This window comes from Sminthopsis crassicaudata, chromosome 1 (assembly GCF_048593235.1).
Source record: "Sminthopsis crassicaudata isolate SCR6 chromosome 1, ASM4859323v1, whole genome shotgun sequence".
In the NCBI taxonomy this organism is placed as follows: Eukaryota; Metazoa; Chordata; class Mammalia; order Dasyuromorphia; family Dasyuridae; genus Sminthopsis; species Sminthopsis crassicaudata.
Window position 1 is genome coordinate 363,362,811 of NC_133617.1, and position 26,112 is coordinate 363,388,922.

The 26,112-nt window shown below is 30.9% G+C and overlaps 1 protein-coding gene across 2 annotated transcripts in view; it reads right to left on the reverse strand.

Annotated features, from left to right (window-relative positions):
• Window positions 1-26,112, reverse strand: part of RIT2 (Ras like without CAAX 2) — a 669,143-nt gene that overhangs the window by 524,237 nt on the left and 118,794 nt on the right. For both annotated transcript variants that reach the window (XM_074286067.1, XM_074286057.1), the window contains exon 2: window positions 22,000-22,056. In XM_074286067.1, the coding sequence (XP_074142168.1) occupies window positions 22,000-22,056 (57 nt within the window). The remainder of the gene's footprint in view (window positions 1-21,999; window positions 22,057-26,112) is intronic.

Genomic DNA, 26,112 nt, shown 5'->3' on the forward strand with positions numbered 1-26,112 from the left:
TTTCTATTGGAAAAAATCTCTTTTTTTTTTTATTTCAACGATGACAAACTATAAATTCCTCTGTTTTATTCTTATAACTTTTCACAACCAACCTCTCCTCTATTTAACTTTCCCTTTTCATTACACATCAGTACTCTAGCTGTCTTCTTTAATTAAGCCAAACTGATCTCTCTCTTTATTTCAGGTATAGCTTTCCATCTTTTAATTTATGCTTTTTTCATTAGTCATGACTCTATCTTGAATACATGCTAAATAAATATTTTCCTCACAGAATTCTTCCTTCATTAAAAGTATTATTATAATTAATATTCATGCAAAGTCATCCATATATATGTACTGATATATGTGCATATATTTACAGGTGTATCTATGTTCACAGCCATACATCAATATATATGGATATATACACATATTCATATTTTCATTTCTATGCTATATACACCTCTATAAATGCATGTCTATTTACTATGAACATAGTACATAATACAGCTAAAATATAAATATTTGTAACATGTACCTATATATCTATAAATGTATGTTATTGTACAATACTTATTGATTCATGGTATTTTGAAAGGGGGCATGAACATATTAATAATTCAGGAAATGCTTCCTGTAGAAGGTGGTACTTGAGTTTTATCTGAAAGGAAGAGAAGAATTCTACAAGGAAAATGTTTGCATAGAATATACTCAAGGCTGGATCAATGGGTAAGGAAAAAGCATGAAGCTAGAAGATGGATTGTTGTATGTACACACACACACACACAAACACACATATATATGTCTGATTCCACATGGAATGAAGCTTTTATGCTATAGTATTATGTTGATCTCTTGATCTTTTTATCAAATAGAAATGGTTATGAATAATTTATCTATCAAAGCTTATACAGTGCCTGGCATAACAAAAATACATTATATATATACATATATATACATATATGTATATATATATGTGTGTGTGTGTGTGTGTGTGTATATATATATATATATATGTTGAAGATCCAATGTGAATTGTCAAATGCCAATAAGTGGGAGTTGTCTAAAATTGCTTTAGTGTAATTACTGTCACAGATGGAGAGCAGAGGATAGTTGCTTCAATCACAACTCCATGCTGTTCTTGCATTACAAATTGTACCCAAATAAACCAAAACAGAGTCTGTGAGCTCCAGGAAATTTCAAATAAACAGTATTCAATAATTCTGCTCCTTCACCCAACAGTACAAATTCAGTGCTGTGGAGCCATTGAGTTTGTAAAATGATATTTCAACTTAAAAAAAAAAAAAGAGTGAGAAAAAGAAGAAGAAGAAGAAGAAGAAGAAGAAGAAGAAGAAGAAGAAGAAGAAGAAGAAGAAGAAGAAGAAGAAGAAGAAGAAGAAGAAGAAGAAGAAGAAGAAGAAGAAGAAGAAGAAGAAGAAGAAGAAAGAGGAGAGGAGGAGGAGGAGGAGGAGGAGGAGAAAGGAAAAAGAAAGAAAGAAAGAAAGAAAGAAAGAAAGAAAGAAAGAAAGAAAGAAAGAAAGAAAGAAAGAAAGAAAGAAAGAAAGAAAGAAAAAAAGATAGATCAAGGTGATAATGAAAATATGGTGGTGGAGGTAGAACAGCCTAAAATCTATTTTGGGATGGTCCATAGGACATTTTTAAAGAACAATATAAAATAAGAGCAAGAACTTGTTTTTTTTGTTTTTATTTTTTTTTTTCCCCTGGAAAAATGGTGTTTGATTAGTAAAAGTATGGATGAACATTCTCTTTGATGTATAATTCATGGGTAATGAAGTGTTTTCACCTATAGCAAAAATCTATTGAGAATGTGGGAAAGAGGTAGTTCAATAGGGTGATATAGTGTTATGGTTTTCCCACCTTGGTAGGAATTAAACATTTAAAAAGAATGTTAAAAAATTAAATATTATTTTAAAAAGTAATCAGAAGATGAAAAGTTGCATTGAGTAATTGCCTAAACCTTCAAGTTTTTGAATATATAAATATTATTATTTCTGGTACCATTCACTATCTATTATTGTACTATCCTGAATTTTGGTAAAATAATAACTTCTTTAATAAGCTTATTTCAAGGTTGGATTCTAAGATTGAGGCAACCTTGCCCATAAAATAGTAAAGTGCAAACTCTGAAAGTTTCTAACATTTGGATAATTCAAATCATTTTAACACTGACAACTAATTTTTGGTATCACTAAGAATGAGCTAATTAGAGGAATCTTTTTATTTTATTTTTTTAAATTGCAAATTCTCTTACTGATTTCTACCTTCTGACCTATCTACTGAGAAGGCCAACAATATATCACTTACATATGTGAAATCATGGGAAATATTTTCATGTTTCCTCAAAAGAAAGAAGAAAAAAATAAAGCAAAAAAAAAGAAATTATTTCAATTTGCTCTTAGAGTACATCAGTTCTCTTTCTGGAAATGGATATCATATTTTCATCATGAGTCCTCTGAAATTTTCTTGAATCATTGCAATCATTGCAGCCAAATCTTTAATAATTAATCATCATTAAAGCATTGCTGTTACTGTGTACAATAATATCCTGTTTTGTTTTTGTTTTTTCTCACTTCACTTTGCATCAGTTCATAAAGTTCTTGCCATGTTTTTTCTGCAACTACACCAATCATTATTTCCTACAGCACAATTATTATAATCATGTTTGATTCTGTAAGATCCCATTTAGGTTTTCTTGGAAAAAATACTGAAGTGGTTTGCCATTTTCATCTCCAGTTCAGTTTTACAAATGAGAAAAATGAGGCAAACAGGATTAAGTTATTTGCCCAGGGTCACATGAAGATGTGTCTTCCTGACTCTAGGCCTAGTATTCTATCCACACTGAACCACCTAACTGCCACTCACATTCATATGCTACAATTTGTTCAGCCATTCAGCAATTAGTGAGTATCCCATCAATTTATTTGCCACCACAGAAAGCATAAAGCACCAAAGAAAGATAAGCACTTTTGTATATATTTTTTTCATTTTTCTTCCCTTTGAGATAAAAAGTAGTGTCATTTCTGGGTTGGAAGGTAGGCATAATTTGAAAGCCCTTTAGAAGTAGTTCCAAATTGTTTCACTGAATGGTTAAATCAATTCATTGCTCTACTAGCAATTCATTAGTGTACTTTTTTTTTTTTTTCCTTTCTCAGCTTCTCCAGAATTTATGATTTTTGATAGGTTTGAGTTGACTTGTTTCAGTTTGCCTTTTTCTAATCAAGTGATTTAAAACATGTTTTTCACATAAATATAAACAAGTTCAGCTTTTTCTGAAAATGTTTATATACATCAACCATTTATTAATTGAAGAATTAATCATTTGACTAGTTTCTATATTCAATATATATTTGATAAATTAGGACTTTATCACAGAAACTTGCAGTGAAATTTTTTGATATTACTTCATTTTGTATGGTATTTTTTTTAGCTTAATGTAGTTTCCCTGATTATTTCTTTCAATTACATCAATTTAGTTTCTGCTTAGTCAGAGATCACGATAGCTACCCCTGCAATTTTTTTAAAACTTTAGCTAAAACATATTAGATTCTTTTTTAGCCCTTTATTTTAACTCCATATGTGTTTGGCTCTGTGTTTCAAATGCATCTCATGAAAACCACATATTGATGGATTCTATATTTCTAATTTGCATGATTTCATAGTTATTAATAATATCCTATTGTTTGCCTTCACAAAGGGTTGGAGAAGTGGCAGGAGAGAGGGAGAGAATTAGGAAATATAAATTTTTAAAAGGAAGTTAATAATAAATAATCAAGCATATAAAATGAGTTACATATGTATGTATGTCCATATGTATGTGTATTGTATTGAAATAGATGATGACTTGTAAGGATATTTACATACACACATAGGGTTGTAGAGTTTTATCTTTTGTCTTTGTCTAGTAGAAGACTCATAAAGATTAACTGCCTATGACTAACTTTGTAAGAATGTTTTCATGTTCTAGTGAAATATTTGTTTTTCTGATTGTGGGAATGAGCAGTAAAGGAGACAGTTTCTTTGGAGAACATTGCTCAATGTGGAGCTTGACACATTGAGATGGCGTTTTGGTAATTCAATGTGGTTGTGTATAACATAAAGGGAAGGGCTACCTTAGTGAGAATCTGATTAATTTGATTGACAGTAGTTGTCCAATTGAATGTCAGGTTCCAGAGGACATTCACTGACCCCATGGGCTCCAGTTCAGCAAATCTTCTTTGATCAAATTCACTAGAATGCTCTTTCTTAAAGGCAGAAAGATAAAAATGGTACCATAAGTAAGAAGATTTTCACAAAGCCAAGCAGCCCTGTTCATTAAGAAATAATCTCAAGGTTTTATGGAGGACCAAAGAAAAACCATCAAGATAGCCTGGGTTAATATTTCTAATTCCTCTAGCCAAATTACTTAGCCACTTAGCCATTCTGGTTGATACAATGAAACCCTCTCCCCCCCCCACCTCCCCAATAAGCCTACTTATTCAGGGAAGAGAAAAAAAAATCCTTGCTTCTGATGAAAGCTAAAGAAGAAGGTAATATATTGCAGAATTTAAAAATTTTGATGAATAAAAGCTAATAATATTAATTTTTAAAAAAAAATTTCCCTTGAGATTTAATTGTTCTCATTGGGAACTATAAGAATGCTGAACACATAGCAAAGAATAAATAAGTACCCTCATGAACAAAAGAGGAAAAAGAATCATGATTTTTTTCAATTTATAAGATTCTACAAATTTGATTTGCATGTTAAAATAACCTTTTAATAGAACTTCACTCAGAAAACTAAAGAAACTGAAATGTCAATATAAGATTGAATTCCTGATGTGACATAATTATTTATATACCATGAGGAAGTGGCTAGTTTCCATATATCCAATCAATGGGGTTATCATTGGAGAATACTATTTAACTATAAAAATATGATTGAAAAGTATTTATTATGCACTCTCATTTGATAGTGTCATGCTAAGCAGTGTATCAGGGGAATAATAAATACTAAATTCTTATGTTCTAAGATTGTGATACTTTTTATTTCAATAATATTTTTGCAATTACATGTAAAGATAGTTTTCAACATTCATTTTTGTAAGATTTTAAGTTTCAATTTTTTTCTCCCTACCTCCCTCTTTCTATGTAGCATTGTATTATGATACATTATGCTTGTGCAATCATTTTAAACATATCTATATTAGTCATCCTATGAAAGAAAAAAATCAGAACAAAAGGGAAAACCACTAGAAAAAAAGAAGCAAATGAACAAACAAAAAATGTGAAAATAATACTTTAATTTGCATTCAGTCTCTATAGTTCACTCTCTGGATATGGATGGCAGTATCCAAAGTCTATTGGAATTGTTTTGAATCATTGTATTGCTGAGAAGAGCTATGTTTGTCATAGTTGATCATCACATAATCTTGCTGTTATTGTGTACAGTGTTCTCCTGGCTCTGCTCACCTTACTCAGAAACAGTTCAGGTAAGTCTGTCGATGCTTTCCCCTAATCATCCTGATCATCATTTCTTATAGAACAATAATATTCCATTATATTCATATATCACAACTTATCCAGCCACATCTTAATTGATGGGCTAAGACTATGATTTTATTCTAAGCAATGATAAACTTAAAAGAGAGAGAGAAAATATTTCAATATAATTGCTTTCCTCTTTAGTCCAATATATATTGAAAACACCTTTAAAAAGCTTTTATATTTGTTACAGGCTTTCTAAAATGTATCTATGTTACATACACATACACACACACACACACACACACACACACATATATATATATATATATATATATATATATATATATATATATATATACACACAAACATAAACATAGTTAAGAATACTTGTCCTAATTTATATTATTTAAAACATTATGTTTAGCTTTATGTAAAAGAGAGGGAGAGAAAGTCATGAATTTTGATTTCAGGATTTCTTTTTAAAAAGCCTCTTCTTAAAAATGTCAGATTTAATAAATTGCTAAAGTTTTAGCATCTAAAAAAATGCACTAAGAATTTTTGAGATACTTTTGGTTATATTATGTTTATAATAGCAAATATACAGATATAATCTTTCTCTTTTCTTTATTTAATTGTTTGAGAATTATTAGTATTTTTTGCATATTTAGATCACTAATTTATTTATAATTTATTGCTCTGTATATTTTGAAGTGCTGATCAAACTCATTTTCTGCTATATTGCTATCCTATATTTCTAATAGAACAGTCAATTAGTCCCTTTGCCACTAGTATGTGTTCTATCATTTATTTAATATTAACTGTTTGATACATATGCTTCTAATTCTTACATATCTAATGTTATAATGTAATAGCAGTGATCTACATTCAATTTTTATTCTCTATCAGACAATATTGATAATTACTGACATTTATTCATATACTGATTCTGCATTTTATTTATGGCATCCAAATTATGTTTGTTAATCCTTTTCACTGAACTATAGAACTTCCTAGGAGTTATATATTATAATTTTGAATAATAATTTTATAAGATATTTTGAGAAGCAGTAATTGCATAATGAACAGAGTTCACTTTAGAGATAAATAAATTTAATATTTATACATATTGGCTGCCTTATGTTAATTAACACATGTAACCACTGACTACCCCAGGCAATTCCCTAAGATTATGAAGTTTTTTATCTGTATTCAGGGGGTTAGAGCATCCTCCCCAAGAGAGTGACATGTATGAATATAATGTCTATTTTTTGTATATACTTACATAAGTGTATGAGTTTAGTAAAAGAAACAAAAAGAGATAAAATGATAGAACGATACATTAAATTTATACAATAGTGTAGATATTTGTATATGTATATATAATCTCCCATTCTTTATATTTTCAATAATTGATATAACACAACAGTCTAATATTTCAGTATGCAGATTTAACCACCATTAGTTACCATTTACTTAACTGTTGAACACAAAAGATTGTTGCAGTTTATCAACTATCTTCATTTTGCCGCCAAGGATGGTGAAGGCCCTTTCTATTTTCCCTAAAGCTGACTTTTCTTCATTTATCTTGTTTCTCTAACTAGAATATTAATTTCTTGTGAATAGAAATGCTATTTTTCTCCTTTGTTTCCTAGAATTTAGCAGTGTTTAGCATATAATAAATATTAAACACTTATGAAACGCATCTTTCATTACATGTGTATGCCAAAAGTTTTCATAATATTAAATCCTCCTAGATTTTTGATATAAATCCACACACACATATATATATATATGTACACATATATAGGATATACACTTGTGTTTTATATACATATATATGTGCATATGCAAAACATACTCTAATATACATACATAAATATACATAAACATATAGGTATGCACATTTACAAACATGTGTAGACACTATATAAATATGTATAGGATGAGGTCATTAATAGCTAGGTGGCCTTTGACTGAGAGAGTCTGAACAATTGTAAACAATCCACAATACACTCTCCTTCCAAAGGCAAGCAGGGAGGAGCACTGATAGGATTATCTAGACCTTCTTTGGGCCTTTTGTTCCTCAGTAGTCTTTTTGTTACTTGCATTGACAAAATCATCATAACCCCACAGTTTACTGTATCCAGTCAGAAAGGTAAGTTAGAATAACAACTCAAAATGTTATATTTTCCCTATAAAAGAATCTACTTATTTCATAATGTCTTACTAACTCCTTTTTAGGGTTAGTCTGCTTGCTAAGAGTCACCTAAATCATTTTAAGGGTTAGCTCTGCAGTCAATGGCTTAATCCCTCACTTATCATTTCTTAATGATATCTTCCCCCTTAAATCATATCTTTCTCCTGGTTAATTGAGACTTCTATTAGGGAACTTAGCTCTAGTGTTTTCCTTGTTAATTGCTAAACACCTTTTTTTTTTTTTTTTTTTTTTTGCTAAAATCCCTTGTGGATTTAGGTCAGTTTTAGTAAGGTGATAAAAACTTGCCTCTTGATTTGGAAGTCTAATTCTACAAAATTTTTTGAGATACTTCAGTTTATAACCCCAGCATATTTTCTGGATCCAATACTCATGTACCCCAACATGTTCTCTACACACACACACACACACACACACACACACACACACACAGAGTCAAAATCCAGAAAAAGTGAAAGAGAAAGAGATAAATAGAGACAGAAACAGAAACAGAGAGGAAGAGAGAGAGAAAAAAGACATTTTCAAGTTGAAGAAATTTAAACAATAAATTAGCCTGATATAGTGGAAACAATACTGGTTGTAGAAATAGAAAATCTGGGATCAAATGTTACTTAGTGTACTGGGCAACTAAGTTAACATTCCTTGGATCTCAGTTTCTTCATATGCAAAATAAGGAGATTAGATTATATGGTCCCTGAGATTGCTTCCATCACTAGTTGAGTTCAAAGAAATCTCTTTCTAAGGGACCTGTATGTGCAAGAATGTTTGTGGCAGTCCTCTTTATAGTGTCCAGAAATTAGAAACTAAGTGGATGCCCATCAATTAGAGGATGGCTGAATAATTTACGGTATATGAATATTATGGAATATTACTGATCTATAAGAAATGACCAACAGGATGATTTCAGAAAGGCCTAGAGAGACGTACATGAACTGATGCAGAGTGAAATAAGCAGGACCGGGAGATCATTATATACTTCAACAACAATACTGTATGATGATCAATTCTGATGGATGTGGCCATCTTCAACAATGAGGTGAACCAAATTAGTTCCAGTTGTTCAGTAATGAATAGATACAGCTAAAGAACTCTGGGAAATGAATGGGAACCATTACATAACATTCCGAGTCCCTCTATTTCTGTCTGCCTGCATTTCCTTCACAGGTTAATTGTACACTATTTCAAAGTCCAATTCTTCTTGTACAGCAAAATAACTGTATGGACTTTTATACATATATTGTATTTAATTTATACTTTAACATATTTAACATGAATTGGTCTACCTGCCATCTGGTGGAGGGGTGGGGGGAAGGAGGGGAAAAATTGGAACAAAAGGTTTTGCACTTGTCAATGCTGAAAAATTACCCATTTATCTATCTTGTAAATAAAGCCATTAAAAAAAAAAAAAGAAGAAGAAGAAAAGAAATAAATCTCTTTCTACCAGAGGGCTGGCCACATAAGCATATAAACTGTCTATTCACTATGCAGTACTTGGACCCTATGGGGGTACACAGTAGTTGAAATTATAATTTATTAGAAATAGTTGTTTATTTTTTGTCCTTCATATTTGAAGACAATCATGACATCAGGGAGATGATGCTATGACATGTAAGTGAATTCGATTTTCAAGTGAGGGAAAGCTGTGTAAAGTTACCAACCTCACAGCCTCCTTTGGAGCTACCTGTATCCAGTGACAAGATACAGATCAGGACAACTGTATAATGGTCTTGGATGCAGTTGGACTTTGGGGAAATTTGTAATGTGACAAGAAGATAATATCTTTTAATTGCTCAATGTTCTATTATTACCTATTGTCTTCTGCATTTTTATAGGACCTCCTGAATATAACTTATCTCAAAGGCATAGCTAATGAAGTGAATTTTGGCTTAATATCACACACACACACACACACACACACACACACACACATATGTGTGTGTGTGTGTGTGTGTGTGTATATATATATATATATATATACATACATATATAGATAGATAGATGGATGGATAGATAGATAAAAAATCTATTTCTTTTAAAAACCATAGCTCAGAGATTCACTTAGAATATATTTATAATGTTTCTGTAAATTTCCATGTTATTTTAATCACATTTACATTTTTCAAGTAGTCTCAGTTGCAGGATAATAAATCTGGTGTTGATGAAATCAGATGGCAATAAACTTGTCTGGCACATGTACTTTGCCACTAACATGTGAGGTCTATTTTTTTAATTATTATTGTTGTTTTTGCTTTGTTTATCTTATCAGTGTCCCTCCTCCCTCCCCCCAACTTCATCTCCCAAAACCTTCACTAAGAATCATAGTTTTAGCTTTTTTCAATCCTTTCCTAAGGAGCTATTTCAGTCCTTTCCAATTGCACATTAAAAGCATAAATCTTTCAGTGGAGTGTATTATGCAGTATTCATGGCAAGTAAGTGGAATTGGAGATCCAAAGCTCTCAAATAGGTAGCACTTTTTCAATGAAGTCCATTAAAGGGAAATGTACAATTGTGTCCTGTGGAAACAGAATCTTTTAGCACAATTGGGAATTCATTGGTTCTATGGATTTATGACCACTGTAAGAAGTGAAATATATGGACAAGTGAGACACTGAAATTGTCATATCTGGTCAATGAAACCATTATAAGTTCAATTTCTTTCTAAATGAAAAACAAAACCTATAGAAAAGTTGTAATATAATCTTTATCCTAGCTTTATTTTTACCAACTTTTAAAAATATATGTTAATCAAGTTCAATTTAAACAAGACAAAATATTAGCAATAATATCTGTATTTTTGTCCAGCATGCCTTAGTTTCAGAAATGTTTGGGATAATTCCAGAAGTGAATTAGTAAGTATTAATCATCATTATTATCACCCTCATCATTATCATCATCATACTTTTGCATATGTAAACTATTATTAATGGGTCATTAATAGATGCCATGGAACATAAGTGTAGAAGAAAAATGCTCTAGATCAGGGGTCAGAAACTAATTTTGATTACTGGCTTTACCAGGTTTGAACAAGTTTGTGTTCTTTATACAAATTTATGGAAGGATGCTGATCTGATGGGAATTAGTTTTTATAATCCCACCTCTAGTAGCTCCACATTTATGTATTTTATCAGAAAGTCAAGCTATATCAAATTCCTGAGGTTAAATTTGGTATGCCTATGCCAATCTGATCATATGGTGCTAAACTTCAATCACATCTCACCCATGCACACACACACACACACACACACACACACACACACACACAGATATTCAGAATACTCATTTGTAAAATAGTGATACTGAAAACCTGACAAAGTACTTTAAGATTTTGTAAAGAAAATATGCTGCTATGAATTTTTAATTATTATTACTTTAAATGGAATTGTTTTTTAGCTTCAAAAACCAAACCAAAACTTTATTGTTTTCCCAAAGAATCATTCACAGCACTCACATAATTATATACATTTACACACACACATACACACACACACACACCATTATATATAAATATAAAATAAATAACTCAAGAGGTGGGGAAAAAAATGAGAAATTCTAAGATGTGAGAGACCAGAGAGAGAGGTCTTTTATTTATTTATTTTTTATTATTATTTTTTTTTTTTATTAACTCATGCTTCTGAACTGAGATAAGCAAAAGAAACAGAACAACCATAAAGGGCAGAAGTTTATAAACTTTTGTAAATGCAAATGAGGAGAATGAGTAATAGAATCCTTAAATGGATTATCATTAAGAGAATGAATATTGATGTGCAGTCAGGGGTGGGGTGAGTGAGAAACAACAAGAATATAAAAGTCCATAAGAGGATTAGACAAAATTAACTTAAGGTCCCTTTTAACTCAAAATTTGTTCTGTCATTTGGCAATGTATAATTAAAAACATTCAATGCTTATTTTTATTAAATCTCTAAAAATTATGGAAAGAAATTGTAACATTTTCCATCCACATAGCAAATAACATTTATCAAAGACCAAGAATAAACAGTATATGTAATTGAGGATGTCTATTATCATCACAACTAGTTAAGACAAAATTAGTACTTGTTGATTGTTCAGAAAAGCAATAAGCCTAATAGAAAGAATAGACATAAGAAAAAATAAAATAAAATAATCAATTTTTGCATATAACATGATAATGTACTTAAAGAACTCCAGAGAGATAACTAAAATTGTTTGAAATAATAATTTAAACAAAGTTTCTGGATGTAAGATAAGTACTTTTAATTCACCATCTTCCTATGTATTACCAATGAAAACACAACACACAGAAAACCAGCACATATCTTTCTTTGATGATAAATTCCTTTTTAAATAATGACAGAACTTTAAAATATTTAAATCTATCTACTAAAATTCACTAAGGAATTTTTTTTAAATTCAACTATAAAATACTTTACAGAAATAAAGCCATCTAAATATTTGCAGAAACATTACTCACTTATGGGTAGGTGAAATATAAAATAAAAAATGTCAATACTTACTAATTCAATTTACTATTCTGTGCCATATCCCTCAAAGAAACATTTTATAGAATGAGAAAAATAACAATGAATTTCATATGGGAGAACAAAAGGACAAGAATAATGAGTAATAAGAGAAAATATTTGAAAAAAGTTTGTCTAGCTAGGTGTTTTGCAAGGCTCAAATGAATAAAGCATTTTGCAAACATTAAAGCACAACATAAATGCCAGCTATCCTCATTGTTACTCTTCTAATTAGCCTTCTTTTTTGGACTTCCTCCTGCTCTTCTGCAGACATGAAATAATATTTCCAAAACAATAAGGAGGTATTCTTGGAAATGTTTAATAACTTGTCTCTCTGAAGGCAAAATAATATACTTTCACTTTGAAGTTGATTCTATATTGATATTACTTTATATTAGAAAAAATCTACAAAACAATTACAAATTAAGACTTGATATGTAACATTTTCAAATGTGTAAATATTTACACTGAAAACTGAACAGTTAATCCTCAAAAGGTAGTCAGAGTTAGTGCCAACATTTCTATTAATATAAGAGGTCAATCCATATTTACAAGTGGTATAAATTGGTCAATAGCGAGTACACCTTGTGAGACTGCATCTTTGTTTACAATGGAAACAACATACTAAGACAAGCACCTTAACTTCTATCCTGCTATAGTAGGAATCTCATGCTACTCAGTGGATAGAGCTTTACAATTAATAGCAATTGCGTAAGTAATTCATTTGGGCCTCTGAGTCTAGACTCTATCTTCATTTTATCTGTTCCAGTATGAAAAGCAGATTGACATCTCTTCTTTAAACTTAAGCTCATTTTCATTTAGCTAGTGGGAGGGGAGGGATGGGGGTGGGAAAGAGAGAGGAAAAAGAGAGACAGAGACAAAGAAGAGCATGAAAAAAAGGAAAAGAGAAAGGAAAAGAAAGGAAAGAAATTTTCTCTATTAATAACTTTTTGAAATCATGGGTGTCTTCCTAATGTACCTGCAGAACAATATTTTTTCATTGGACAAACATGTCAGCAGGCAATTTGAAGGTAATGCAACAGACATCCTAGGGCACTGATTTCTAATGTTTGAAATTAATGAAAAGAATTTTATACTGATAAAAAGATGTCAGTCAGATCATTATCCTTAGAGCAATGGAAACAACATCAGCTGGCACTTTTAAAGCATTTTTGTTTCCAAAGTGCTTTACAAACAGTATCTCATTTGAACCTTATAGAAACCCTATGAGGTAGTTACAACAGAAGGAGAAAGTGACTTCAGATCAGAGACCTGAATTAGCTTTTATTAGCTTTGTGATCAAGTCCAAGTAAATTAACTTCCTTGAAGCTTGCTTTCCTCCTCTTTATTATGGTTATAATATTTTAAAGAGTATCTGAATACCTTATGTAGACAAAGAGAGGAAAAGAGGGAAGGAAAGTAGAAAGGAAGTAAGGAAGGAAGAAAAGAAAGAAGGAAGGAAGGAAGGAAGGAAGGAAGGAAGGAAGGAAGGAAGGAAGGAAGGAAGGAAGGAAGGAAGGGAAAAAGGGAGGGAGGGAGGAATCTTATTCTAATTAGTCACAAACAGGTCCTAGGCCAAAGCCCCATTTAGTCCTTGTTTGGTTCCATATTGATTCAATTGAATATAAATAGCAGTGATTTGTGCTTTATCCAGAAACCTCCCACATTAATAATTAAAAATATCAGTGAAATATGATGATAAGTTGTCCATAAAAATACACATGATAAATAATTTTTGAACTATAAAAAGAATTACCCAGAAAGAGATATTTTTGACAGATTCTATAATATTATATGCTATTATTAATAACATTTTGTGTGATTGGTTACTATTTGATTTATCTACATTTTAGAAAAGAAATAATAATCAAAAGTCATATTATTAGCTATAGCATTTATAGTTCATTTTAATTGAATTTGAATTTATTTCAATTGAATATTGAATTGTAAATGGTTTCTTGAATAGAAATATGTCAATTTTATGAATATATGGGTAACCGCCTTATTTAGAAAGTATTTACCAATAATAAAGGTGACCATCCATTTTTATAAAATTCAAAATCCAACTTCTATTGTTTCAATTAGAAACCCTCCTTCAGGAATGTAATCCCTTGGAAGTCTGAAATGTGCTTGTTTTAAAAACAGTAGAATCAATAGGTCTCAGCTACAGACGTGAGACTCTCTACTACCAGTTCCCAAACCTAGAATTCATTGGTTGCCTGCTCTGAAAATGTGTCCAAGAAAATCATGAAAATAATAGTCTTTATCCTTTAGGGAATATGAAGATGCCACAAAATGTTTTTTCTTCCCTTTAACAGTAAATGGAATTTAAGATTTCAAAATTGCGTGACAAGACTGAGAAAAGATAAATTCAAGTCTGAATATTAAGGGAAAAGGAAATAGTTAGAAGTTAGAAGATGTGAATTTGACTACTAGTTCTATCACTTACTACCTGGGTTACCTTGGATAAGACCCTTAATATCTCTGGGCCCCAGTTTCTACTTAAAAGTCTCTAAAAGGAGGGGCTCCCTTGATGTTTTGTTTATTTTTACTAAGAAGCTTTCAACAAATAACTCCATAACATTTCTCTTCACATACTATATAGTCTCACTCATTCAGAATGATTTTAAGGGTAAGATTGTTTTATTCAAGAATCTCAATTTTAGGATAAAAAAAACCCCAAAAAACAAAAAACAACAACAACAACAAAAAAAAAAAAAAAAAAAATTTTGTTCATTTCAATATATGGCAATTCAAAGAATTAACAATGAGTTATGTGATAATTTAGTGAGGAACTGATAATAGAAATTAACAAAGATTGGATAGATGAGTGGCTCTCAAATGCTGTTACTATTTTATATATTTTAACCATTTTCTCTATTATCTGGAGATATCAAATACAATATGCATGAAAACAAAACAAAACAAAACAAAAAAAGATTAACCAAAAACTGAGAGAAAGGGATAACAGATATACAGGCCAATGCAAGAATTGTGCCAAACACCCAGGAAATATTAAAGTTCTGGGAGCAGGAGCAAGAGCAGGAATCTTTTTCAGGAGATTTTTGAGGAAAAAACATATAAGAACCATAAAGTGTTTTAATGGTATTTTTTTTGATTTTTAGTATATATTCCTAGAGGAATACTAATGTATGAATGAAAAAATTCCTAAAATTTTTATTATATGCATCAGTTTGCATCATATCTGAACAAAACAAAGGTAAATCCATTTTTGGTCTATTCATTATAAACTGTGAATTGATGATAGCCAAATTATATACACTTATTTTGAGAAGTTGTACATTATTTAATATAGCTTAAAATAATGTCACTGATTGTGATTAAAAATACAAATTTGTATTGTGCATATTAGGAGTACATTAATTGCTCTCTGCTTCTATGACTATGCATCCTAGGAAGGGATCACATATATTTCATTTCATACTATTTGAGATATTGCTTCTAGCTTATGGAAATATATGGTTTGAAGTTGAATAATGTGACCATTTCAGAGAATTCATTATTTGCACTAATATGGCCTCGGTGTATATTCAAAACATTTATATTTATCCTAATTTGAAAGTGAACTTTTTAAAGGAAGGATATTTTTCTGTATTGATCTTTCTAAATCTATATTTTCCTAACACAAAATCATAAACATAATATGCAACTGATAAATGATAATTAAATGAATTTAAAATGCCCCATATTAATCAACCATCATGTTTTTACTAAGTATCTACAATTGCTAATCAACTTAGCTAAGTTCTAGGGATTAAAAAAAAAAAAAAAAAAGTTAATTTGTCATAACCTCAAAGACATGCATCCTAATGGAGGAGACATCTCATAAATAAACACATGGAAGATACATAAAAAATAAATGTAAATATAGAAGAGAAGGTATTAGTAGCTAGGTGAACTATGAAAATTCTGCTGCAGAAGGCAGTGATTGAACATAAAAGTCTTAAAGGAACAATGAATTCTAGGAGGTGCAGCTGAATATAAATAGTACTCCAGTCATAAGGATCAAAGGAGTGAAAAAGCACATAAACTGTGTAGGGGGGAGGAGAAGTTTAAATTGACCAATATAACTATAGTATAAACAGATAATTCAAACATATTAAGTACCCTTCTCATATCTACCCAACTATAAAGGACTAAGCTTCCATTAGGAAACAATTTCAATATTAAAAAAAAAAAAAAAAGACATACTTTTTATCTGGAATTTTATTTTGATTTATTTGTCTTTGATATCCAGTGGTGCATTGAAATGGAGTCCTGGCAATCAATATCATGATCAAAGCCACAAACAGATAATATTTTTACTAGACTAATAAAATTATTAGCAATAATAATTAATTACTAATTCAGCATTTGGCAACTAGATGCTACAGAGGAAAGAGAGCCAGGCCTAGAGGGCTATTGACTTTCCTGGGTTCAAAGCTGGGTTCAAACTTTTATTAGCTGTGTGACCCTAGGAAATTCATTTAATTGTTTACTTCAGTTTCTTTATCTGTAAAATGAATTGTAGAAGGAAAAGACAAACAACTCTAGTATCATTGCAAAGAAAATAATGATGAGGTTAAGAAGAGTAGGATACAATTGAAAAATGATTGAACAACTGAATATAGCACTTACCCTGTGCCAGATGTTGCACAAAGTGCTTTACAATTCTTATTTTATTTGATCCTCAAGACAACCCTAGAATGTAAGTGCTATATGAGTATTATTATTATCGCCATCTTACAGATAAAAAAAGTAGAGGCAAGAAGAGAGCCAATATCTCTCAGAATTCCATATTAAATGTCTGAGGCTGATTTGAATTAATGACTCCTGAGAGTTAGATGGTATGGCTAATACATTGTTCCAAGTCAGGAAGGTTCTTCTGCATTAGTTCAAATCTGGCTGCAGACAATTATTAGCTGTGAGACTCTGCCTCACTTTCCTCATCTATGAAATGATCTGAAAAAAGGAAACAGCAATATACTCCAATATCTTTACCAAGAAAATCCTAAATGGAGTCATGAAAAGTTGGACATGACTGAAAAATAACTGAACAACAATTACAATGTCCTGACTGCAGATTCAGCTTTCTGATAAATGGGATAAGTTGAGTGTAGACCTCTCATAAGAATGTGGCCTGGACCTAGACCCTAATTATAATTTGAAGTTTTTCAGTAACAAGTTGTGCTATAACCAAAAGCCAGAGGTGTTTGCTTATCTTAGATATATAAACATTTCCTTCCTGTTCCCCTAGCCCTTTTTGCCAAAATTAGCATTAAGCTCCTAATATGAGAGTGTGGTTAGGTTTTTTTTGTTTTTTGTTTTTTTGTCTTTGGGTAGATTTTAATTTTCTGGGTAAATTAGAATGTAAACCTGGACTCTCCAGCCAATGGCAGAAAAGTTCAGAAGGGGGAGAGGGCTTTCTTGTTGGGTCTATATAAACCAGAGTGTTTGCACCTTGTGCTTTGCACTCCTCTCCTGATGATACCTTGTCTGTTGGGATTTGCCTTTTCTTGTGAAATCCTAATAAATCCTTTCTGCCTTTTTACCTTGTATATCTCTGAGTTTAATTTCAGTGAGTGTCTCTCCCACACATTGGCACAAATTACAGATAGTCCCAGAGTTATATGTGTATCACATTATGTTTAACCACTTTTGTAGAACTTTTAAAGTAATGATGATGCCAATCATCTGATTGATCACTTGTCACCATGTCTCCATGTCACATTATGATTTTAGATATTTTTTAATGTATACTCTAATATATATATATATATATATATTTAATTTATGTATTTAAAGGAGCATTTCCAGAACATAGTACAATAAAAAAAAGTTGATTGTACAATGCAACTGCAAATCCATTTTATAACATTTGTTATTCCTTTCAAATATACAACAAAATAGATCAGTATTGAAAGGAAATCATAAAGGAGGTAAAAGGACCTTCATGTGCAAAAATGTTCGTAACAGGTTTTTTTTTTTTTTTTTTGTTTTGTTTTGTTTTTTGTGCCGAGTTGGGGAATAGCTGAATAATATTAATAATATTATTGCTCAGTAAAAAAATGATGAAAAAGCAGATTTTAGAAAGGCCTGGAAAGATTTACATGAACTAATGCTGAGTGAAACAAGCAGAGATAAAAATAGATTGTATATAGTAATAGCCAGATTATGTGATGATTAACTATGAAAGACTTGATTCTTCTCAATAGTTAAGTGATCCAAGGCAATCCCAATAAATTTGGGACATGAAATGTCAGTTGGCTCCAAAAAAGAGAACTATGGAGATAGAATATAAATCAATACATGCTAAGTTCATTTTTTTCTGTATTTTTCCTCTCATGTTTTTTCTCTTTTGTTTGGATTTTTCTCTCCCAACATGATTCATAATATCAACTATAATATAATTAGATTTTTAGTTAATAAACGTGTGTAATTAGAAAAAAAAATAGATTTTTGAAATTTTTGAAAATGAAAAAAAATAAAATGCTTTAAAATGCATAGAGATAAAAGATTTTAAATGAAATAAATTATTTTAAATATAATTATTAAAATTTAAACAAAACAAAGTATTCACAAAATCCATGTCTCTCAAATTGCCAAGTAAATGAATTATCAACTGAAAGAGAATTTTTAGTCTCTTTTATTCTCCTTGTATTGACATATCTTCTTCTTGCTATTATACTATCATACTTTTGAATGAAACTACTATAATCCGTCTCAATGTCCTTTTCTCTAGCCTCTTCTCATTTCTTGGCATCAATAAGTTATTTAAGAAAATACATTGTTTATCTCAACCTAAGCCTATGAAAATAATTTTTTGAGTGCAAAAATGTGCCCTTTCCAATTCCCATTTATCCTTCCCCCCAAAAAAAATACAACAAAATTATCATTAGAATTACTTTTTTAAAATTTCTTTTTCTTTCCTTCACCCCTCATCTCAAGATGGCTACCATTAAATATAAATATATGTGAGTCAATAAATAAATATATATGTATGTGTATATATGCATATATATTTGTATGTATGTATATATATATTTATATGCATGTAAAATCATTCTATATATACTTCTACTTATCAGTTCTTTCTCTACGTATAGATAACATCTTTTTTTTATTTGTTATTCATAGGTAATTTGAGTATTTATAATAGTAACTTATTCACTGAAAGTCATTCTTAAAACAATATTGCTATTATTGTATATAATGTTCTCTTCTCATTTTGCTCTTCATTATTTGTACACATCTTTCTATGTTGTTATTTTTTTCCCTAAAATTATTGAGATTATAATTCCTTGTAGTATAGCTGTACTCTATCACAGTTACACAACTTGCTCAGCAATTTCTCAATTAATGGGAATCCCTACAAGCTCTTTGTTACTACAAAGTAAACAACTGTAAACATTCTAGAACATATAGCTTCTTTTCCTTTTCCCTTAATCATCTTTGGAAATAGACTCCTAAAATGGTCTTTAAGTCCCCTGCTATTACAGTACTACTATCTCTACTGTAATTCATTTTATTTTAAAATTTTAAATGCTATTGTATTTAATGCATATAGGTTCAGTATATTCTCTATAGTACTTTTTATCAAAACAATTACCCTGTTTATCTCATTTAATCATAATTATATGTATTTTAGACATAACTTTGTCTGAGACTGTGCTACCCCTGCATTTTTGCATCAACTAAAGTGTAATAAATGCTACTTGAACCCTCCATTTTAATTCAGTGTATTATCTCACATTTTAAATGTTGCTTTAATGTGTTGGATTCTGCTTTTTAATCCATTTTGCTGGCTAATGTAAAATGTCTAATTTAGTCTAATCTGTCTAATCTGTGTCTAATCTGGTGTTTATGCCCTTTAAATATGCATTCATTTGGAAAATATTACAGGTAATATAAGTATGTTGATTATAAAGATGACTAAAAAGAAGATATTCATATCTGTTTTGAAAATAAAGATAATTTGACATTTCAAACAATGTCTCTAGAATGTCAAATTAAACAGTGAAAAAGAGAAAGTAGCATAAACTAATGAAACAACTGAAATATTCAAAAATTTTTAAAGATACAAATTTTTAAGTGAAAATTCGGCTAACATCAGCTTGTCTAGTGAAGGATCTTAGAAAATTCGTTTTTTTAAGGAGGTGTTTAACTTGAAATACAAACATAATCTCCTTAATGGGATTATGATCTTGGATAAGGAAAATGAAAACAATTTAAAATAATTATTTCCTTCAAAATTTTATGTATTTTTATGCATTAAAAATTACTTTGAGAAGACATCTGTAGGATTTACCAGCTATTGAAAAACCCCATCACAAAAAAATGCTAAGTACCCTCCCTTAATAAATCTTCTTTTAAACTGTGTCAGGATACAAGTTCTTGTAACAGATCTAGCTATACAATCTCAAAAATCAATTAAAAAACAATCAACCAATCAATCTTTTAAAGAAACAGGAGGCCAGAATTCCATATTATTTTCTTTGTAGCAAATTGTTGTTGGTATTTGTCTTGTTCTTGAAGAGGACCATGATATCAGGGAGGTGTTGTCATTAAAAGAAAATGAATTGGATTTAAATGAGGGAGGGCTGTGCAAAGTCACTTGCCTCACTTTCTTCTTCTGAGTCCTCTGGGTCCAGTGGCCAGCTACAGATCAAGACAGCTGGAGATGGCCCTGGATAAAACAAGAACCCCTGGCTTTTTTAACCTAGGTCTCCAACAGGTCTCAGTTTGACTACAACTACAAACCTTTTAATGATTAAGTCTAGATGACAATTGAAATGAAGTTTCCTCTTTTACCTCATTCAAAAAAAGAGATAAATAAATAAATAAAAGATTGAATCTGGGAGGGGAAGATCCTCAGGGTTTCAGGCCAAAGCAGACATGGCTTCTATTTACATTCAATTTGAGTCAATCAGGATCCAAACAGTGACCAATATGGTTTAGCTCAGGACCTATGAGTGATCAATTAAAATCATATTGGTTTTGGTTTAAGGCCTAGTTTTTTGTTTTGTTTTGTTTTTTGCTGTGGCAATTGGGGTTAAGAGACTTGCTCATGGTCACACAGTTAAGAAGTGTTGTGTCTGAGACAAGAATTGAACTCAGGTTCTCTTGACTTCAGGGCTGATGCTCTATCAACTTCATCATCTAGCTCCCCCTAAAGCATACTCTTTAAGAAAGAAATCTAGCTAGTAAATTCCAAAATATTCTGGGAGGGTTCAGAGATGCAAAAGAGAAAAAAAATAATGTTTTTAAGAACATCTGTAGATTAGGGTGTGATGCCCCATTTCACCAAAGTCTTCCCTTTCATCTGGGGCCATCTCCAATTATGTTGATCTCTATGTTTCAAATATATGACTCAAAGGAACTTTTCTTTCATGATAAATTTGACATAGTTGAGGGCAAGAAAAAAAATAATCTCAAATTATTACCTCACTATTTTTGCCGTTGGGAATTCAGAGTCATAAAATGTGAGGATTCATATAAAAACACTTTGTAAAGGTATCAAATCATGATATTTTGCTACTTTTGTCATGAATTTTTAAAGAAAAGAGAGAGAGATTAGAAGCAAAGAGTACTGGATGCTAGTTCTTGTTTCTAGTTATGGACAAGGAGCAGTCAATTCATTATTCTGAAGCTGTTTCCTCAAAACTATAGATTCTAAATAATTCTTTTGACTTTATAAATAGATACTAATAGATACTAACAACTACATAATCAGGTAAACATCCTGTATCAATTGTTATACTGGAAGAATACTTTTGGTTGAGCTAAATGAACACAGAAATTTTTTTTTTTTTTTTTTTAACTCACCTATGGTGGGATCATGATAATCAGGAAACCGGTGACTGATAAATTGCATTGTCATTGCTAGAGAAAGAGAGAGAGAAAGAGAGAAACAACATATAAATGAATCTGTGTTACTAAAATATAGCAAACAATTATAAGACCTAACAATTCAGTTTTCAAATGTTGCCCTATGATGCTTCAGCAAATATTTCTTGCAGGGATTAGCAAAATCCTGAATAAAAACATTTCCATTGTTACCAGAAAAACAAATATCCTTAGACTTTCCTCAAAAATATTTTATATAGATAATATGGATTAGTTGACAGAAAACTGTAGAATGAGTCAGGATATCTGAATCTGAGTTCTGATTTTGCCCCAAATTAGCTCTTTAACTTTGGGAAAGTTGTGACATGTTCCAGGGTCTTAATTTTTAAACACATAAAAGGGATGAATTTGAGTAGATCCTCTCAAGTTAATTATAGCTCAAAATTCTATGATTTTATTATAACCTTTTTATTATCATATGACTCATAATTATTACTCAAACTCATAATTATGAACATTGTATAGGACAGTTAGGGACAAATAGCCATATAGCAAATGGTCTCTGAACACTCACTCTCTATATTGTTAACATCCTTTAAGTAATATATAATCCCAAACAAAACATACATAATACTCCAGTCTTGGTCTGACCGGTGATAAATATAATGGGATGTCATTATCTTCTGAACCTATTCTGCAAATCCCTCCTTTCTTAATTTCATTTTCACAATTCCTTATAACTAGAATGGTTTTCTCTCCCATAGGAAGTAGAGTGGTCACTAATTGGAAGGTAGAGATGGAAACAGGGATTAATTAGCCTTCAAGAAAGCAATGCCATTGAAGATCAGCTTTTGCAAGTTGTACAGAAACACATCAAATAGAGTGAAAGAGAACTTTGTAGACACAGGGAAAATAACAAATAAACAAACAACAACAAGAAAACATGAGAAACAAGAAAACAAAGGGACACAAGTTTAAAAAAATTCAAGGAAGAATTGATTTCTCAATGACGTACATTAGTTGGACTAAAATAGAATGTTTTTGCTGTGTTTCAGTCATTTCTGATTCCTCATGGTCCTCTGAATCATACTGTCCATGGGGTTTAGCAAAGATATTAAAGTGATTTTGTTGTGCCACAGTTCCCTTTTATTGTCCTGACTCTGTTTCCCTAAACTGTTCTGCCTCAGTTTCCTTAAATTGTTCTGCCTGTTTTCCTAAATTGTTCTGCCTCAGTTTCCCCAAATTGTTCTGCCTCAGTACCCTTAGTTGTACCACTTCCTGCCAGTTCATTAGGACTGATATAAGTGTAAGGTTATAAATTGTAAACGTGTAAACTCAAGATAAGGGGGAGTTCAGACTTCCTGACTCGTAATTCCTCCTAAGTCATCAAGAATTTATGGTCCTAACTTCCAACCTGTCAGAACTGGATTGATAGTCCCTGCCTGGACATACCCATTCACCAGAATTTGGACTACACCCCTCTTTGTGTAACTGAGCGTGGAGCCAAGGGTATATATATCATTGAGAGCTCACATTCACTGCTGGATGCTTTGGACATCAGCCCTGGGGACATCATCCCTCCAGCACAATTTCTCCCTCTCAGAAATCCAAATAAAAATATTAAAAATTCTCTAATCTCTATCTTGCCTCATTTTCTCCAGCATTATAGTTTGACATTTTCTTTTTCAGTGGAGTATGGCAAACAGGTTTTTGTTTGTTCAGGGTCATATAAACATTAAGTGTCTGAAACTAGACTTGAATTCAGGTTTTTAAACTCTGGAATCAATACTCTATGCACTGAGTAATCCCCTGGCCTCCTGAGCAAATAAATGTTAAGTTACTTGTCCAAAGTCATACAGGTAGTATGAGTCTGATAAAGGATTTGGATTCAGGTCTTGTGACTCAAGGCCCAAAGCTTTATCCATTGAACATAGATGTCTAGCTGCCTAGCTAGCATTCATATGGAACTTTAAGGTTTGTAAAGTGCTTTGTTTATATTAACTCATTTTATCCTTTCAATAATCCTTGTAAGTATTATTATCATCATTATCATCATCATATTTATCATCATCTTCTTTATCATCAGGTTTCAATTGATAAAATTGAGGCAGAAAGATTTTAAGTTAATTGCCTGTGGTTAGAAAATAACCACAATAACTGACAAAGTTCTATGCTGGACTCCAAGTCCAGCTTTTATCCACTGTACCTATGTAACCATATGCCTTATTTGCCCTATTATACTAGGCACTGCAAGAATAGGGTCTTGTCTTATTCAGTGCATGCTCCAGAAGGATCTTAGATTAAAATATGTATATATGTATGTATATATATTTCTACATTAATTATATTGTGAAAGAAGAATCAGAAGAGAAAAAACAAAAGAAAAAAAATGATTTGCATTCAGACCACTATCAAACTTATTAAAGTGCATAATACCTCAGAATTTATTCTAAAACATTTCTTGTCTAGTGTAGACAGAATGTATAAATGTATTTAAAATTCATTTCAAGACAATAATCCTAAAGAAGGGTTTTAAAAAACTAGAAAGCTCTATAAGAAATCATGGTGGCTTATTATTAAAATAATAAATGTCACTTGATTAAAATCCAAAGATTCTTTTCTATTCTGTTAACTTTAGAATCAATTTTAATATCATGGATATAAGCCAAAAAAAGTGAAATTTTCATTTATTGGAAAAGAGCAAATGTTTTGACAAAAAATATCTCTGATTAACATGATTGTTGGGTAAAAAGGAAATATTAGTGACATTTTTAAAGCCTCTTGATGTTTACTTACATTAAATATCTCATTTTAAAGGATTCATTGGCTTCAGATGGATATGTATTCTGTCTTATTAAAATAATAGAAGTTTAAATAATGTTCTATATTTAAATTCTTGTGTAACATATCCAGTTCCTAGTTACAACTTAAAGTGTTTCCTTAGGTAGTATACTGCATATAGTACTGCAATTGAAAGTAAAGATTGACTTCAAATCCTACCTCATATATTTAACTGGGAAATATGATTGGGTAAGATCTATGAGCCACTCTCAGTCTCAGTTTCTTCAACTGTCAAATGGTCATAAAAGAACCTTTATAGAAACTGTTTTGCAAACCTCAAAACCTCATAGAGATGCTAGCAATTATTTTTAGAGAAGACATGTAGAAGAGGAATTTGCATGTATATGTGTATTTATGTATATGTGTGTGTGTTTAAGCACTTAGTGTTGAAAAGCATTAATCTATGGTGGATTTTTTTGTTATGTGTTGTGTACATATGAAAATCTTGGAACAGAAGCCAAAAATACTACATCTGTATATACTGGAGAAGGATTCAGTTGTCAGAGGCCAAAAAATATGACTTGTCTTATAGCTTTTGTCTATCATTAATATAATGTTAAGGTTCTTCTTTATTTAAGAAAACTTGAATAGTAAGGAATGGAATAATATGGGGTTAAGAGTGGGAAGGAAAGTCTGTTTCCTAGTTATGAAGAGATATAAATGTCAGACAAAGGAAACATCTTCATTCACTATATGATCACTGAAGATATTTGAGCAGAAGAGTGACAAGATTAGAAATGTAAGTACAGCAAGTCACTTAACACCAATTGTCTCAGCAAAAAAATAAATAAATAAATAAATAAATAAATAAATAAAATAAATTTAAGTAGAAAGGAAAACTTAAAAAAAGAAGAGAAATTTTGATTCTGACATTTTAAACAAAGGAGATTGAAATGGAAAGAAAGAAAAAATAATCTTCTTGGAGGCTAAACTAGGCAAGCTCTAAGTAGTGTCTATATTGTGTACTATTCTGTGATGTGATATTGTGAGAGGCAGTATAGCATAGTGGAATGAAAAATGGCTTCAGTAATAAGAAATTCAATTTATTTCTGACATCTACTGTCTGTGTGACCTTGGGCAAATCATTTTACTTCATTGTTCCAGGTAACTGTCTAAGAATGCACAAGGGCAATTAAGAGCCTTTATGTTCTAGTACTGACTTTTGACTTAAAGCTATTCAGCTTTTTAATGAATTAAACTTTTCTCTATTCCATGGTCACAGATGAAATTGTCAGTTTTTGCCAGTTATAT